This window comes from Antedon mediterranea, chromosome 1 (assembly GCF_964355755.1).
Source record: "Antedon mediterranea chromosome 1, ecAntMedi1.1, whole genome shotgun sequence".
NCBI classification, from domain to species: Eukaryota; Metazoa; Echinodermata; class Crinoidea; order Comatulida; family Antedonidae; genus Antedon; species Antedon mediterranea.
The window spans coordinates 35159453-35177702 of NC_092670.1; the positions used below are offsets into that span (position 1 = coordinate 35159453).

At 35.1% G+C, this 18250-nt stretch overlaps 2 protein-coding genes and 1 long non-coding RNA gene across 5 annotated transcripts in view; 2 read left to right on the forward strand and 1 right to left on the reverse strand.

Moving 5' to 3' along the window:
• LOC140042706 (uncharacterized) overlaps nt 1-1885 on the forward strand; it is a 79993-nt gene extending 78108 nt beyond the window's left edge. For 2 of the 3 annotated variants that reach the window (XR_011844292.1, XR_011844206.1), the window contains one exon: nt 1751-1885. This is a non-coding gene — a long non-coding RNA (uncharacterized lncRNA). Of the gene's footprint in view, nt 1-882; nt 988-1750 lie in introns of all 3 variants that reach the window. The other variant, XR_011844256.1, reaches the window with a different exon arrangement.
• Nucleotides 1566-5686, reverse strand: LOC140042384 (kelch-like protein 10). The gene is made up of 5 exons (XM_072087700.1): nt 5357-5686; nt 4234-5083; nt 3519-3782; nt 2898-3080; nt 1566-2067 (listed from the first exon to the last, which is right to left on the reverse strand). The coding sequence occupies exons 1-5, from the start codon at nt 5682-5684 to the stop codon at nt 1716-1718; spliced, it is 1977 nt and encodes a 658-aa protein (XP_071943801.1). The 5' UTR covers nt 5685-5686; the 3' UTR covers nt 1566-1715.
• A 3176-nt stretch (nt 5687-8862) lies between these two features.
• Nucleotides 8863-17166, forward strand: LOC140044562 (protein boule-like). The gene is made up of 8 exons (XM_072089130.1): nt 8863-8925; nt 13531-13641; nt 14395-14486; nt 14940-14997; nt 15673-15732; nt 16047-16071; nt 16651-16811; nt 17059-17166. Exons 1-8 carry the CDS (start codon nt 8905-8907, stop codon nt 17164-17166), a joined length of 636 nt encoding a protein of 211 aa, XP_071945231.1. The 5' UTR covers nt 8863-8904.
• Nucleotides 17167-18250: the final 1084 nt, after the last annotated feature.

Genomic DNA, 18250 nt, shown 5'->3' on the forward strand with positions numbered 1-18250 from the left:
CCAGTCTTTGACTGAAGAGGTTACTCAGTATAAATACATATTTCAATCAATCTATTTCTGTGCTCTGTTCTGGGCATAGGTGTTTAGCACCTGTTTGGTCTTTTCTTGCCTTTTATATTCGTTTTTGTCTTCTTTGTATAATATATGGCAGAAAATTTAAAAATAAAGAAAAAGGTATCTTGAAAAATAGCATTTTAAAGTAGGGGATCAAAACGAATACCAATGTAATTGTTAAGCTCTGTCTACACTATCAAACAAGTTTGACAAAAAAAAGTGATGTGCCCAAAAATATGATATGCACACATATGCTAGTGATATGACATCATCATGTCTATATATGGGCACATCACATTTTTTTGTCACATTAAGTTTGGTAGTGTAGACAAGGGATAATTTTGCTACCTGTACCGAAGATGAATTTTATAACATAAGAAAGCACTGAAATTGCTAGCTGTTGCGCGAAAAGGTGATTAATAGTGACATTAGTGGTGGAAAAGTGACATCATAAACTTGTTTATGATAATGGTTTAGAGAAACTATTACAAAATAAAAAAGTCTGTATAAACGTCATTATACACATTTAGAAAAAGGGGCTAATGATAGGAAATAGTGACGTCATACCATGAATTTGGGCATTTAAATGTTTATTTTTCTATTGATCATAATATGTATTATTATACAAATAGGCGTCGTTGTGTCTATTCTTATGTTTATCTACTAGTGAGATTAAAAGGTAATATAAATTAAGAAATAGTTACATACGTCATAAAATAGGAGGTGTAGTTTAAAGTTTAAATAAATAATTTTTTTTTTACTATGATAGAAGTTGCCATGTACCGTAGATTATTTTTACAAGCAAGTTGTTTTAATTGGCTATTTTAGATGATGGTCAACCAATAATGTAATGTAGGCCTCCCTACCGGCAAAGATGGAAAATCTCAGAAAATGGAGATGTTTTACAGTGGGTAACCATAAGTAACCTCCGAGGTAAATAAAAGGGCTTTTTTATGCTTGAGGGCACATTGATCTTTCTTATTTACAAAACATACATGTACTGTATTAGGAATAATAACTAAATAACTTCAAAATATGTGGTCTGATGTCCGTATAATTCACTGTGTTGCCTGAAGGAATGTTAGTGAACATACACTGTTAATTACAGCTTAACCAATGCAACCAAAACAAACATATGGTCTATACAGTACAGTAAATGAGTTTTGTCAAAAGTTTTGAGTAATCAAATTATAGAGGGCTCACTTTAGGGTTTCTTTTTAATTTTGTTCACTCTGGCTTTCTTTTCTAAATTAGTATTTATTTATCTATCAGTAGTATGTCAGTAAATTATTTGTCTTATCTTTTAGCGTGTAGTAAAAAATAAACTCCTTTAAAAAAAATTATTTTAAAAGAGGGCGCCATACTGTTTATTATGTATATCACATTGAATAAGTTGTGAATTTTTATTTCACATTGATAAAAGTGACAGAAAACAATTTTTAAAAATTAAAGTGCAAATAAATAAAACAATATAAAATAAATGTTTTTTAGACTGTAAAGTATTATTTTATTCAAAGAACGATAGTACTGTGTTAATATTTCATATAGCTTTATACAATATTTAATATAAAATTAATTGATACAAAAATTGTTTTTTTTTTTCATATTGTATATAATCACACATATAAAAATATATATAAACTTAAATTCTTATTGCTGATTTAAAGGTTAATGTGCATGCTTGGATCTCTTCCAGATGAAGGACCACTCGGAGGGCGCCGATGGTTCGGAGGCCGATCTGGTACTGGCACTTCCTCATCCTCATCATCTTCCTCATCTTCACTTCCATCGTCGCCATCAATAGAGCCAATGTCAAGTTCTGCCTCGTCGACACGATTTAAGTTTTCTTCTAATGCCCGTGCTGCTTGTTGGATATTTTCTTGGTTGTTGGGAATGACTGGAGGCGGAAGGGCTTGATCACGTGGCCATACGTATTCAGTTACGTTAGGTAATCCTGCTATCACACCGATGTTTAAGGCGCTACGAAAGACGTTCATGTCACATGCATCATACCTGTAATGGATTGACATTAGAATATATCTATATAAGTATTTTGTACTTATTTGCAGCAGCCTAATAAGGAATTATAAGTATTTTGTACTTATTTGCAGCAGCCTAATAAGGAATTATAAGTATTTTGTACTTATTTGCAGCAACCTAAGGAATTATAAGTATTTTGTACTTATTTGCAGCAACCTAATAAGGAATTATAAGTATTTTGTACTTATTTGCAGCAGCCTAATAAGGAATTATAAGTATTTTGTACTTATTTGCAGCAGCCTAATAAGGAATTATAAGTATTTTGTACTTATTTGCAGCAGCCTAAGGAATTATAAGTATTTTGTACTTATTTGCAGCAGCCTAATAAGGAATTATAAGTATTTTGTACTTATTTTCAGCAACCTACTAAGGAATTATAAGTATTTTGTACTTATTTGCAGCAGCCTAATAAGGAATTATAAGTATTTTGTACTTATTTGCAGCAGCCTAATAAGGAATGAATTATAAAGAAGGGAATAAAGAATGCAGATTTAATGGAAATAAGCAAAATAAAGAAATATATAAGAAACAGACTGTCAGGATGGTAGTTTTTGTGTTGTCTTTTTATTTGCAAAATAAAAATTAATTAATTTGTATGAAGCAAAAGCTTAATTTGGCCTCCATGGCCGTGTTTCCGCAGTCAAAATTTAACCGATAATGTGTTGTGATTGGGAACTTGGTTGTTCGGTAATGACTGATCATGCACACTTTATTTTTAATTAATGATTTGTTAAAAATTTAACTGATCAGTTTTGTTTTAGTTGCGGAAAACACGGCCATAGTTAGTAAAGTGAATTTCTTACCATTCATCGTTGTCACCATCATAACATTCAACGTTGAAGATGGTGGTGACACCGTTGAAGCCACCGATAACAAAGATCATGTCATCCAGAACGGTTACTCCAAAGTTACTACGATGGATATACATGCTAGGACACAGAACCCAGTTGTTGGCATGAGGATCATACTTCTCCAATGTATTTAACCTAATGAAGAAAGAAATCATTTTGCGGCTGGTTCTTTTTCGAGCAAAGAATGATTCAGCAAATCCTTCTTGTAAATGTTGAACTGTTTATTTATGCAGAAAGGGTGTTATTTGAGTATGTTGTCTGTAGGAATAGCCCCTCTCTGAGTTTTATGGAACTAAAAGAACTAAGACAATCTAACAACAGGATGCTTAGCTTCGGAGATCAAAGGGTTTATATGTGGCTGCAACACGATCAGTTTTCCACACCCCTAAACTATTCGATTGGCCAATTGGCTTCCTCAAAATGTACATACTGTAGTATTAGCCCACTGTTGATATTGTCGCAGCCAGACATAAGATCAAAGGACTGTTACAAATTCCTATCTTGGCAGGGCGAGCTCAGCGTACTGCCTTTTGCAAGAACCAAACAAATTGTAAGTGGAGAGACTCTTCTCACCTTGTAAGCCCGTTAAAACCTCCAACTGCGTATATACAATCGTGGTATGCTACGACACCGACCCCGCTTCTGCGTGACGTCATTCGTGGCAGATCATTCCAAGTGTTGTCAGTAGGGTCAAAATATTCGGCAGAGTTAAGACATTCGTTGCCGTTAAAGCCGCCACAAATGTAGACGCGACCATCTAGCTGAGATGCCGATGCGTCACTACGGTGATGATTCATGGAAGTGACGAATCTCCACTGATTTGTCTTTGGATCGTACCTACCGAAAAAAAGGCCTATATTATTGTACATGAGTGATTCCATACTCAAACGGTTTACTACACACTGAACAGCTACAAAAACCAGTGGTTTAAAGCTCTGTCTACACTATCAAACTAGTTTGACAACAAAAGTGTGATGTGCCCCAATATGGTAGTGATATGCCCAAATATGGTAGTGACATCATTTCCATATATAGGCACATCACATTTTTTGTCACATAAAATTTGTGGAGCTTAATACACATTAAGTCATGATTCTTAACGACCGCCAATAATGTTTAGTCGCGTACGAACGGGACTCTACAGCTCACTATGTCGGTCGGTGGGTCGATCGGTCGGTTGGTCGGTAAACACTAACTCAAATTTGAGAACGCGACTGCAGCCATGTTTATGGCCTTGTTTTTAGACTGAAATAAAGTGAAGTGAAAACAGTTTAGACAGACCAATTACCTTTCAACAGTTCGAAGTCGTGTGTGACCATCAAAACCACCCATTGCGTAGATGCAACCATCAAGAACTGCTACACTGACATAACATCTTCGCGAGTGCATTGGGGATACCTCATCCCATCGTTTGGTGACGGGGTCAAATGATCGAACACTGTTAAAATACTGGTTGCTGTCGAAACCTCCCATCGCGTAAAGTTTGTGACTAACAACAGCAATCCCCATATAAGCACGAGGAGAACTATTCTCTGTGTCGATTATAGACCATCGGTCTGCTCGAGTATCGTAACATTCTACTGTATTCGTAGGACTTCCGCCGCTCCATCCACCAATGGCGTATAAGAGTTTGTATGGCAGGCGAGGTCGTGAGATAACCTGACTGGGACCAGAGGTTGCTGACGTCGTATCGAAGTTGTAAGTGTAGTTTAGCGTCTGAATGATAATGGGTTTCGTTAGATCGTTTTCTCTTACATATTCATTAGCCTTGACGTTGTTCATGAAGTAATCGGTGTTGGTCATTCCCAGACGGATGTGCATCAGAATCTCTGGCATGTTCTGTCTCCTCTCAACCTCCTCGTACTTGATCCATCGCAGAACAGCTTCAAAGACATACTCTTCCATTTTTACATTTAGATTATCACGACAGATGAGATCGATGAGGTCAGCGAGACTGAGATTCAGAAATTCATCTGCGTCATCGGCTGTGACGATCTCTTCAAAATGTACAAGGATGTAGTGCATTGCGATTTCTTCGAGCTCCCGGCAGAAGTACGCTCGAGCGAAGTTACGAATACCGAAGCAGTTCTCGGGACCAATGTGGCTTAACAAGAAATCTTTACATCGCTGTACAATGCCTGTAAAGAATCAAACATAATTCACTACACTTTTCTAACTAACGCTATATGCGTGGTTGTCAATAGGCCTAGACCTATCTTTCTATTGTTGAAAACGCCCGTGAAAACGAAACAAACAGAAAATAATTGAAATTGGTCACCTAATATTAAGACGATAGTGATAATAGTCCAATAATTCAATAGGCCTGCCATATTATTTAGCTAACACTTGTCTATTTTAACCCTCTTTTTGATTTTAAGTAAGTAAGTAAGTACTATTATTTGAAGATTTACCATGTATGAGGAACTGGTCACCAGCGGCAAAAATACCTTCAACGTTTTCAACTGTAAGTGTTATTTCACGAGTGTATGCAAATTCAATTAGATAATTCATAATTTTATACGAAACATTCGGAATATTAATCCGACTCATATCACTCTCAGTCATGCCATTTGTAAAAAGTGCTCTGAAGTACGGACTACATGCAGAAAGAATGTTCTTGTGTGCATGAAACTCACGACCGTCGACGTCCAGTACAACATCGCAAAGTTGACGATTTCGACGAAGATCGTTGAAGACATTACATGCTGTGACACTTAATCGTTTTTCTACAAGGTCCATTATTAATCTTATTTAAAACTTAAATAAAGAGAAAACAAATTCGCAGTTTGCTTGACGAATTTGATGAGCTATTCCAGAGACCAACTGTACTAACAATTTGTTTAAACTGACTTAGTAACGTAGTTTTTTTGTTGTACTGTGTTGCCATGCTTGCTATGCTACCTCCCAGGTAACTATTCTATATTACGCGTGCTGTAAAGCGCGATAAATTACGCGTACGATCTACTAAAAAAAAAAGGGTTAGACTTGCTGCTGCTTTTTGCGCATCACGCCCCTTCAACATTTTGAACACAGTGACATTATTTTGGGACAGTGGTGGCGCCAGCGGGGGGGGGGGGGGGGCTACGGGGGCTCTAGCCCCCTCGTCGGGGAGCCTAGCCCCCCCGTCGGGGAACACGGGTACTTTTTGTCGGGGAATATAATATATATAATATTCATTATTGCCAGCGATCTAACTTACTACTAAACATTAGCTAGGTACGCGCACTTGTCTGGCGGTATCCCTTTGTACGAATCGTTCAACGTTGGGTCGAGACGCGTGATATCAAGTTCCATCGAGGGACCAAAATGTGTAATGTAGTTATTTTCCAGGCGAAGTTTACCGACGGTTACCGAAGGGAACACGGGTACTTTTTGTCGGGGAATATAATATACAGTAAAAAGCGTTCGCGTTCACTTCGTAGCTAGCTTCAGCGCCTAGATAACCGCGACGTTTCATTGACTGTGAGAGTACGTCAGAGTGACATTATGCACTTTATATGCATTCATTATTGCCAGCGATCTAACTTACTACTAAACAATAGCTAGGTTCGCACTTGTCTGGCGGTATCCCTTTGTACGAATCGTTCAACGTTGGGTCGAGACGCGTGATATCATGTTCCATCAAGGGACCAAAATGTGTACTGTAGTTATTTTCCAGGCGAAGTTTACTGACGGTTACGTCGTGTACTGCGTCGACGACGTACGGTACGCTACACTACAGCAAAAACGAATTATGTTAATTGTTCGTATGTTCACCAATTTTTTAATTTACAAGTAACCTTCTGTACCGTACGTGGGGCACCTAAAATAAATTGTTCATCCATTACTAAACAAAAAAACATGCCATTTTCGCTTAGCCAACATCTTATTATAGCTAAAAGTTATTACATTTTCAATGTCCTGTATGTCATGAATTTCTCACCACTCGGAAGTCCAGATGGTACGCACGCATACACTTGGGAGGAATAAACTTATTTCCCCGACTGAAAAAGGTCTACGCTTGCGTTTTTTAAGCCTCTAGGCCTGATGTTTCCAAAGTATAAAATGCAATTTTTTGAAGACCTGCAGCTCTAGTTTTAAACAGTTTCTTAGCTCAGCCCCAACAATAAAGCTGGTCATATTTCGAAGTACGAGAAGTGCATTTTCCGGGACCTAACATCTCTATTTTTCAAACATTTCTTAGCTCAGTCACAACCATGATAGGGACTTATATATTTTTTTTCATGTTTTGAAGTATAATAAGTCCAATTTCCGGGACCTCCAACTCTATTTTTCTAAATTTTCTTTGAACTTTTATTTTTTAAATTGAAAAATATGAATTGAAACAGTCATCGCGCATCGTTTTTTTGCACGCAGTATTTTATTTATGCATTATAAAAAATGGAAAAAATGGCTACCCTAAATCTGATTAAAATTACCTCAAATGACGCTAGAACGCGTTGCTTCCGGGGGCTTCGCCACCTGGACCCCCACCGGGGGCCCTTGGCGGCCCCCTGTCCCCCAGCCTAGTGATGCTCGTTTCGCTCGCATAGCCCCCTCGTCGGGGAATGTAGCCCCCGCGTCGGGAAGATCCTGACGCCACCCCTGTTTTGGGACGGTAGATTGGGAGGTGGAGGAGGGCATAAAGCATGTAAATCTCTGTCTACCTACAATCAAACTTTTATGTGACAAAATAGTTTGATGTGCCCAAATAATGGTAGTGATATGATTAAATATGGTAGTGATATGACACCATCATTGGATTCATGTCCATTATATGGGCACATCAAACTTTTTTTGTCACATAAAAGTTAACATGCTGATAAAATGTCTCATATTTTAGGCAGGCCCCTGGAATGATGATGATCACACAATACAAAAATAAATATTATTATTTTTTAACTGAATATACATTCGCTAAATTAAATTAAATAAAAATAAAAATATACCGTTTATTTCACTTATTATTATAAAAAGACAAAAGAAACGGTTATTACCAAAAACAATTTTTTGCTTTAGCCTAAGTTTAAATTACATTTTTTTTTTTCAGGTAAATAATTATATTTAATAATATTTTTTCGATCCAGTTTTTGGTCTAAGTGAATAACTAATTACGTGACTTTAAAATGGCATATCTTAAACAAAAATTGGAAAATTTGTTTAGGAGGACAATATCTTAAAACAAAAAAAACAAAAATCAATTTACTTTTTGAAAGTCCCTTTTCCGGCGGCGCGCAAGTGACTCTCCGGGAACAATTTTATAATTTATTTTTTATATAAATAGAATATTATTATTAGAATTTTTAATAATAATAAATTAATATTCTGGATTTATATAGCGCCTATGTTGTGAAACCTCTAAGCGCTGAACATTATTACTGTCATATTTTACTGAATCAATTATATTAGCTATTAACCCCTATCTATTACCATCTTATTCTTAGTAGTCTTTACATACAGTTCTTATTTTATCCATAATTGATATTTAATTTATTGATTGAAAATAGCATGTGTTTTTTAGCCAAAGTGGCGCGTACACCTCCACCACCAAGGTACGCCCACACACGCACATGTTTTGTAAAACTACGCGAAAACAAAGTCAAAGTTCAAAAATAGGTTTTGGCACAGTTCATTCAAAATTAGGTAAAGACAAAAACAGCTGAATGGCATTCCTCTATAATACACGTATTTCGCCTTATGTATAGGGTATAAGAATACATTTAAACATAATAAAAATTGGATTAAGCTATTAAAGAGATGGCATATTACTGTAACAATTAAATGTTCTTTATATTATCAAAAGCTAACGCTGATAATGAATAGAATAGTCTGAAGCTACTGAAGCATAAAATGAAATAGCCCGCCAACTCGTCCTGTCTGTCACGTCAAGAAGCAACGAGATATTTGATACTTCTTCGCCTCACTGTTGTGAAATTGATTAGGCTACATTGAACCGTGCAATTTCTGTAGGAATTCAGAGATGGCAGATCAGAATTCTTCGGTAAATATTGTTTATTCTGTCGTGATTTTATGTTTAACTATGCGATTTGAAGATAGAGTAGTTAAATGCTAGATTATTTTTAGCCTAATTTTATTGAGATGTTCTCACACCACATCTCTCTCATCCCACCCCCACACACATGCTTTTTTTGATACGAACGATACAGTTTAACTGTAAATAAAGATCTGTGCTTTCCCTGGTTAATTAAGGTCGCTAATTAAGGAGTTAAGTTAACTGTATGCTAGATAGGCTAGGCCTAGCCTATATTCAGTCGTTGAACTACTAAACTTTATTTAGGAACTCGAATACGATTTAGTTTTTATCATATGAACAACATGTCCAGTTTAAATTAGGATCGCCTTTTTCAGTCACTTGGCATTTGTGATAGGCATACGCAACAACTGTCTGCAGACTAGACAGATACAGAGGCAGATCTGACTGTATGTATTACATAGTATGGTGCGATCTCACATTTTGACAAAGACCAGGTCACACAAGCATGTTGATTGTTGGCTGTGTGTTTGTGTGCTGGCATATGGCATTAATGTAGGCAAGCCTGCTAGGCTAAAGTCTGATAATATTACACAGCAGCTGTATGATTGTAGTTATGCTTTAGGTAGAGTAAGCCTATAAATATAATGTACCAGTGGCAATTTTATTTTTCGGGATAAATAATTGAGTCGCATTCAAATGGGAACGAAGACCACAGTTTTAGGGATAACAATATAAAATTAAAAGTTAATAATTTTCAAACAACTTAGGCCTAGTATATACATTTTGTATCAATATTATAAAGAAATAATTATGAATATCTGACTTTAATTTTTTTAAATTATAAGGGCCTAAAACATCGACAAAAATTGAATGAAATACACCATTGTTCATTATAAAATAATTACATAAACTTTTTAGTAATATATTTTGTATATATTTGTGATTCGCATCAACCAATCAAAGGGTGAGAATCCAAAATCGTTGAACCGTGAGCCATGTAGAGTGGTTGAAAGATGAGGTTTGATTTGGTATACAATGACATCACAAAATAGCATTTAGTTGTCGAGTCCATCAAAATTTTCAAAAACACTGCATCATTGCGTGCATAGTAACGTGCGCACTGTTTAATCGTGGTAATGAAAATGGAGTGATCTCTTCTCGGTAAATTTAACAATATTAATATTTTAGTCCGTACGGACGCGGGTATAAGCCCACAACCCCCCCCCCCCCCCCTGGAACATGAAATCATGTCAAGTTTGGGGATGGGCTTATACCTGAGGATCCAAAAATGCAGATCGTTAAAAACAACACATGTGCAGTACTGTGATATTTAAAGACCCCCTCCCTGCAATTTTGGACGTTTTTTGGAAAATAATACATATATATCACTTTAAAAACATTAAACCATGTCATTCCTTGTCTTAAATGTACGTTTTATGGTAAATTATGATAACAAGCACGAATGTGCAATACTCGGGGTACAGCGAAAGAAGCTGTATACAGACACAGTATACAGTTATTTCACCATAAAGTTAAAGAAAAATAGGTTTTGCCAGGGCTCGAACCGGTTCCTTCTGCGTGTTAAGCAGACTTGACAACCACTACACTACGAAACCTACTTACACTAAAAATGTGGGTTACAGAAAGTTTTTTAATCCATTTAAATTACAAATAAATATGGTAATAAGCACAAAGCAAAATAAACATGTGTAAAAGTGATAATTACCGATTACGCAAAATAAGTATTTTAAAAAATAATAAAAATAAGATATACTGTGTATAATTATCATATTGCGTATACAGTACTTTTCACCATAAAGTTTTAAAAAAAGGTTTCGCCCGGGCTCGAACCAGGTACCTTCTGCGTGTTAAGCAAACGTGATAACCACTACGCCAAGAAGCCGCATATAACTACATAACGCTGTGGTGTGTTTCACACATTGTGGCTTTTTAATTAAACAAATTAATTAACAAATAAGCACGAATGTGCGATACTCGGTGTACAGCAAATGAAGCTGTAATGACGTCATAAGACGGGATGTGACGTCACATACACATCAATAACCTACCAAATACGGCTATATGGTACCATCTTCGAGACGTCTTATGGCTGCATCTGGTTTGAAAATGAAAAATCCGGCTCTATAGCTTTGAGGACATGTATGTCCCTGTAGTATATTCATGCGAAATCCCAGCTCAATACTACAACGAATAAGGGAGGAGTAGTACTTTGAAAATCGCACTTTTTACTCAATAGTGTCCAGATGGAGGAGAAGGAGAAAATGAGTAAGTCCTAGACTCGGGTACCCCGAGTAAAAAGTGAGAAACAATGCACTACCTAAGTAGCTCGCGGCGATCGACCTCTCGTGGACGGTCTTAGGCCTAGCCTAGCTAGGCTTAGTTTTGTAGGCCTAGCTGGTAAACATCGATAACGTACGAACATCGTACGCTAGCTATATACCTAGCCTGACGTTGTATAGTTGCTGCATTAATTGTCTTTCTATTTTTGCCAGACTCCGTTGATACAAATTGGGGAAAACCCGGTATTTTCGCTGAAAAGTTAGGAGTCTTCCATTTGTTTTGGCTTCACGATCGATCGAAAAGTGGGCGAATTACAGGTGAAAAACAAAAATATCAATCCGCGCGCAATGCATTTTGGGATTTATAGCGGGCCGCTATAATTATTAGAATCGATTTATTTTTCACATTTTTAACCGTTTATTAAGTTATCGCAATAGGACCATATAGTATTATTTTTACATTAAATGTAGTTTGTGATCTTAAATTAGATCTAAAAAACGTAGGGAATGGGGCTTTAATCATGGACATGGGTATCAGAAAATTTAACTTATATAGTTCGTGTCATTATTATTGTGTAATCACTTATTTTAAATGTCAATTGCACAAGTTATCAAGCAGAAAAGCAAGTATACAATGTTTGTTAGATAGAAATGTACCAAAGAAATATAATTGACTGTTTATGGCAGCATATACCAAATAGAGGTTTTCCGTTTTAGCGACTTGTGATTCGAGCGTAGTGTGTGCAGCTCTCTTCGCCCGCGATAAAGTGTAAATAAAACACGACCGCTGAATGGACTAGCTTATATTAGCCTAGCTTGGTTATAATATGCGGTGTATGGAAGTTGCCAGACAGGTCGACCATCACAAAATTAATAGTCGCACTTACCGAATACAAAATAATGTATTACGGGACCTACTGTAGATCTTCGAATTAATGGGTGGGCTAATAATATTCCATACCAGAATGCCTCATTTTGCATGAAAATTAGTCAAAAGTCGGGGGTTGGCTTATATATACCCAGGTATGGGCTTATAGCCGCGTCAGTATGGTATATATTCTTCCCATGAATTGAAAAGGTACTTTTTTAACATTTTTTGTTGAGTACGTCATTTTAATGTCAAAAAATTTATTCACTTTGACTACAAATTTGATTGGAAGAACAATTAAAAAATATTCAAATTGTCAGACAATAATATTTTGGTTAAATTTACCGTATATTTCGGTGTATAAGTCGCACCTGTGTATAAGACGCACCCCCAACTGAGAGTAAAATATCGGTATTTTTTATATCGTCGATGTATAAGACGCACCTTATATTTCATCAAAACAATGTTTTTTTAAATTGTAATCAATATTATTGTGATAATATATTTTGTTATATCTACAACGGCGTCCTTTATTTAGGTTTTTTCTTACCTAGGCTCGGCCGCGCCCAGCCTCAACAAGTTCTTTCTCACTTGTTATTCATGAGTTTCGCCGCAACATCGAGTGCATGACCGTGTGTGTAACACGCACGTGTGTGGGCTAGCCTCGCTCGATCATTTCGAGAGGGCGCACGTTTTCACAGACAATCGTATTCGATTAGTATCTATGTATCCGAGAAGTGTGTACGCTAGGTCCATGCTATAATCACCTGGAGAATATACTAGTCGAATACCGCACACCATGTGCCACCAAAAGAAGGGCTTGCGCTTGGGGTACGGCGATCGTGCGTATAACTACTGTATAAATAAATACTATTCCAATCGTACGACGTAAACGTTTACGTACAAATGAAATTTTATCGGAGCGCCATAATGAACAAATCTTTTCATCATATTTAGTATAACATCATGCTAAAATGACTTTAAAACTAGGCCTAGGCAGAAGCAGGTTGCCGTTACGTTAGTTAGTTACTGTAGCTAGTTAGGCCTAGCCTACTCAGGCCTAGCAAACGAGGTGACGATAGCCTAGGCCTATGTACGATCTGTGTGGTGAGGCATTTATGTTCGGTGTATAAGACGCACCCTTAATTTGGAGGTCAAATTTGCGTGTCAAAAGTGCGACTTATACACCGAAATATACGGTAACTGTTTATTGTCTTTTTGTAAGTGAAATCATTATTTTTGTTTTTTTCATGGAATGGTGAATAACGTCGTTCAAACTGCAAAATGGCCTACCGGTATTTGAAGTGTGATTTTATAAATTTTTTTCATGATTTTGGGGGCAAATACATACAATTTTAATGTTTATTGTTTATTAATTTTGTATGAATATTATTATTAACATGAATTTTATTTTGGTTTTAAAGTTTAAACTTTTTTTTAAAGGTAACTGATACATGTAGTAATTCATCGTCTCCTGTACCCCTGGCAGCAAATGCCCCTAAATATGGCACAGTTATCCCAAATAGAATATTTGTAGGTGGAATATCATTTCAAGTAAGTAAACATTAACTAAAGTGAAATCACAATCTTAAAATAAGTCATGAATAATACCACCAAACTTGCGAGTTAGGATGACTATAATGAGGCATTTAATAAAAAGGCAAATTTTGCCTTAAAATGTAAATGTGACATGTTTCGAGAAACTATTCTCATCATCAGAACAGTAAACAACGCCTAGAGTGCTTATATACCAATAGGACATATTTTGTGTAAATAAGTCACATTTACATTTTAAGGCAATCTTTCTTTTTATTAAATGCCTCGTTATAGTCATCCTAACTTAAAATAAGTCTTTTCTGTTTTTACTATCAAACTTTATGTGACAACAAAATGTTATGTGCCCATATATGGACATGATGATGTCCTCACTACCATATTTGAGAATATCACTACTGTACCATATTTGGGCACATCATACTTTTTGATAGTGTAGACAATCTCAAAATATTGCAGACTGTTAGTTCTAGTCAGAAGTCAATTTGCTGGAAACCCTTGGATTGACCATAATATTTGACAAAATAATAAAATGACTTTACAGTAAATGACCAGACTGAGTATATCTCAGTCAGGGTGCATGGGTGTGGAATAAATTCAATCTTTTAGGAAGAAATTTTATTTATACAGTAGTGTATATCCTTTTTTATGTGAAAAAATATAAGTTTAAAAGATGTTTGCGCTTTGAAATTGACAGTTACACTTTACAGGTTGTACATTGTATGTTTTTGTTTCTTTTATATTTTATATCAGACAAATGACGTAGAACTTAAGAATTTTTTCTCAACGTATGGTCAAGTCAAAGAAGCCAAAATTATAACAGATCGAGCTGGAATAAGTAAAGGGTAGGTAAACAGTATCTTGTTTATTGCTACTATAGAAATCAGGAGTTTTTGGACAAATGAAATTGGCTGTTGTATAACTTTAAAATAAAAGTTGTTGTTTTCTGGGCTTTGTTAACACATCATATGCTATGTTATTTTTACTTTTTCCAAATTTTAAAAACAGTAAGCCATTGAATGCATGATTTTAACTGATGGCATCAGTTAAAAAAATCAATTATTTCGATATTTATATTAAACAAACTCTGAAAACAAAAGTGAGCCAGCCATTGTTCATTAATACAAACATATTATTATCTAAAACAAAAGACTTTCAAGAACAATGAAAATAGAGTAGATTTACCAAAAAGCTGCAAATGGTTATGTATTGTGTATATTTAGAATTAAGTATAATTACCTCAAAACATACAATGCATTGTTAATTAAATTTCTTTATTTTTTATTCTTGAATATTAGGTATGGTTTTATAACATTCGAAAATCCTGAAGAAGCTGTTCGGATTATTAAAGAACAGGTGAAACACAATTTCACTACGAAACATTTCTTATTCTACTTAGCTCCTCTAAAATTCTTGAACATATGAATTATTACCAGTAAAGTAGACATATTTGATAATTTATGTTTCTGTTCACATGGTGAATGACTTTCACCATGTCTGATACTTTGATTTTGATGTTTAAAATAAATCTTTACATATTTTCGATATCGGTGATCTATATGAAATTTGAAAGGTTTTAAAAAACTGTTTTTAATTAATAATATATATAAAATTGACTCCCAATAATGAGAGGGAAGCCATGATTCAACATTTTAATCTTTTATTTGATCATCAGGAATGAAGATCGAAACATCAGTGCATCTATTGGTTTTTGTAATTATTAAGATAGATTATAAAAGACAATTCTAAAATAGTACTAAATAGTCTATCCTATATCAGTTATGAGGGAAAATAGCAAAATCAGCACTTTGGTCATGTTAAGGAGTTGTTGTAACAATATAGATTATCTTATAAAACTCCTAGAAAGTATCAAGCCTTTGCTACCCCACCCAAAACTCCCCTTCCCCTCCTCCCCTCCTCCCCTGAGAGTACAAGTTCAATAGACATACAAAATACAACTGTAGGGTTTTGATATAGGAATTAAAATCTAAGTTATATATTTTTGAACTATTTTACCGTTATATTGACCAGGGTAATAATTTGATATTTAAAGACAAGAAATTAAATATTGGACCAGCTATTCGGAAACAGGTAAGAAGTTTTTTTAAATTGTTAAACAAATAGTATGGAATATTATTAATGTATCTGCTTCATTACTTTTGTTATACATCGATATGCTAAGAAAAAATTGTGTTTTATTTTATGTGCATCCAACAGCTACAACTCGCCAATAACAGCTATTTATAATTTATCTCATTTGAGGAGTTACAACCCTGGCACTAGATCAGGATTTAACCCTGGGCCTTTGGATTGAAAGGCAAGCATGTCAAACACCAAGCTACAGAGAGTGTTCATATGAATGCTAATAATAATTAAATAATATTAAAAATTTTTTTATTTTGCAGCCTGTTCACTATCCAAAAAATGTTGGTAAGCATATCAGAAAAAAATAATATTCAGGAATAATAGTATGGTTTAGTTGAACTCTTTCAAGGAGACACCTTCTAGACCACACAATGTGTCCCCTTAATAGGTTTGTCTTCTAAATAGGGGTTGGTAATAGTGTAAAGGCCCATTCACTCTTAGCTAGGGCAATATAATAGATAAACATGTGTCTTTCTTACATAAAACAAAAGAAATTAGAAAAGTTTTTGTTCTAGAACTTTAAAATAATCATTTTATGATGTCTTTGATAAAAATAATATTTTTAAAAATCAATCAACTGACATCATGATAAGAAAAAACAATAAAGTAAGCCTAGATGGTTATCCTATAGTTCTAGGATGAAAACTTTTTAGATCTGAAAAAAACGGAAAAATGCATATTTATCTATTTATCGTCGATCTTAATCGTCAAATGTCAATGTGCCTTTAACCATACTGTCCCTAGTTTGTTTGGCAGAAGTATTTTCTTAATAGGAGTGTCCTAAAGGATGGGTTCTACTTGTTAACATTTAATGAACTATTTAAGCTAATGTATGTAGACAAATGCATTATTTTCAATTTTTAGATACTGCTTTTTTACCAAATGGAGTGGTGAATGTCGTACAAGCACCAGCTGGCTTTACATATACGTACTTAAATGGTGTGGCGTACTTTAATCCAAATGAAGTTGGCCAGACGCCGGTAGCACACCCATCAACTATAACTCAACATACGCATTCACAACAGGTACAGTATGATAACCTCTGTCTACACTATCAAACTAGTTTGACAAAAATGTGATGTACCCATATATGGACATGATGACGTCATATCACCACCATATTTGGGCATATCACTACCATATTTGGGCACATCACACTTTTTGATAGTGCAGACAGCTTTAGCGATGTTTTCAGAATATTCTTCCAAGATGCAAATACATATACACATGAGGAAACTTTCCCTCTTACCAAATTTCCAACTTTTGAACCAGGTTTTGCCTGACCTTGATAGTGACAGCCTTAATGACTTTACTCAGCATGTGACCCCATTAAATGCTAAATGGATTAAAGCATGTAAGCTATCTAGGTATTTCCTGTGAACTTTTTTACTGAACATTAAAAAAAAGGCAGCAACCAAAATACTCAACAAAATAGAACTGAAACGAATATAAAGTAACAAAATCCAAATATTTATTCATTTATATAACAACATATTTATAATATATATATATAGGACGAAACAACTTCTCACGATCGGTATAGGCTTGGCCGGGCTTATTGCTAGGCTAAGGTCGATTGTAATTAAGTACTCAATCCATCATATCGTAGCCTACGAAAATCTAACGAAGATACATGGCAGTCCATACGTGGAACTCCTAGGCTAAATATCGGATTAACTGTAACAAAATGTGTTAAATAAGGTTTTATTTACATACTCGAGCGAGTGACTTCCATGACATAATACCACTACTAGGCCTAGGGCCGGCCTAAAATATTCATTTTTTTTATATGAATGCTTCGCCTCATCTTGGCTTTCTTCGGCATTATTTTCAAAATACTGTACACGTGTTTGATGGAAAGCCCACATCACACGTGTTTTGTCGCGACAATTGTTTTGTTTTTGTACGAACATAATACCTACGCTACAATAAAGTAGTAATGTATATACTGTAAACAAAATTAATTGTTCGATTTTTTATTTTAATACATCTTAAATAAAGGCAAAGGTATTAAAAACTACATACAGTATTGTTTTTAAAGACATTTTATTATTAATATTAATACATGATAATTCAAAAACAAATCACTGTACCACGCTTGTAAAATATTCATACGCCAAGACCTCGTGTGTCGTCTCTCTGGCCGGCTCGATTTTCTCCACAGCCTGGAAATCGTGATTTTTCAACGAATTCTAACTTCGCGTAGAATTAATCAATTTTTACGATTTGAAATTGCTGATATATCACTTTTTCTTTTTATTCATGGTTAAACAAATGATATTACTATTATTTTATAGAAAAACACATTTTCAAACATTCAGTCACTTCATTTGACCATGAGAGAGTAATTTGATCGGACACATTTCCCAGTGATTTATTGACACTTTGTAAGGTCGCGCGGCCTATTCTTTTGATGTGTAATGCGATTAGATCGATTAGACTCAGGCAAAACCTGGTTTCAGTA

Excerpts from the sequence above, each read along its gene's own strand:
- LOC140042384 (XM_072087700.1), bottom strand. The coding sequence starts at position 5,684 with ATGGACCTTGTAGAAAAACGATTAAGTGTCACAGCATGTAATGTCTTC. Across the intron at positions 5,084-5,356 it reads TGACCAGTTCCTCATACATG|GCATTGTACAGCGATGTAAA; the intron begins GTAAATCTTCAA and ends GATTCTTTACAG. Across the intron at positions 3,081-3,518 it reads GGTTTTAACGGGCTTACAAG|GTTAAATACATTGGAGAAGT; the intron begins GTGAGAAGAGTC and ends TTTCTTCATTAG.
- LOC140044562 (XM_072089130.1), top strand. The coding sequence starts at position 8,905 with ATGGCAGATCAGAATTCTTCG. Across the intron at positions 8,926-13,530 it reads TGGCAGATCAGAATTCTTCG|GTAACTGATACATGTAGTAA; the intron begins GTAAATATTGTT and ends TTTTTTTTAAAG. Across the intron at positions 14,487-14,939 it reads CGAGCTGGAATAAGTAAAGG|GTATGGTTTTATAACATTCG; the intron begins GTAGGTAAACAG and ends CTTGAATATTAG.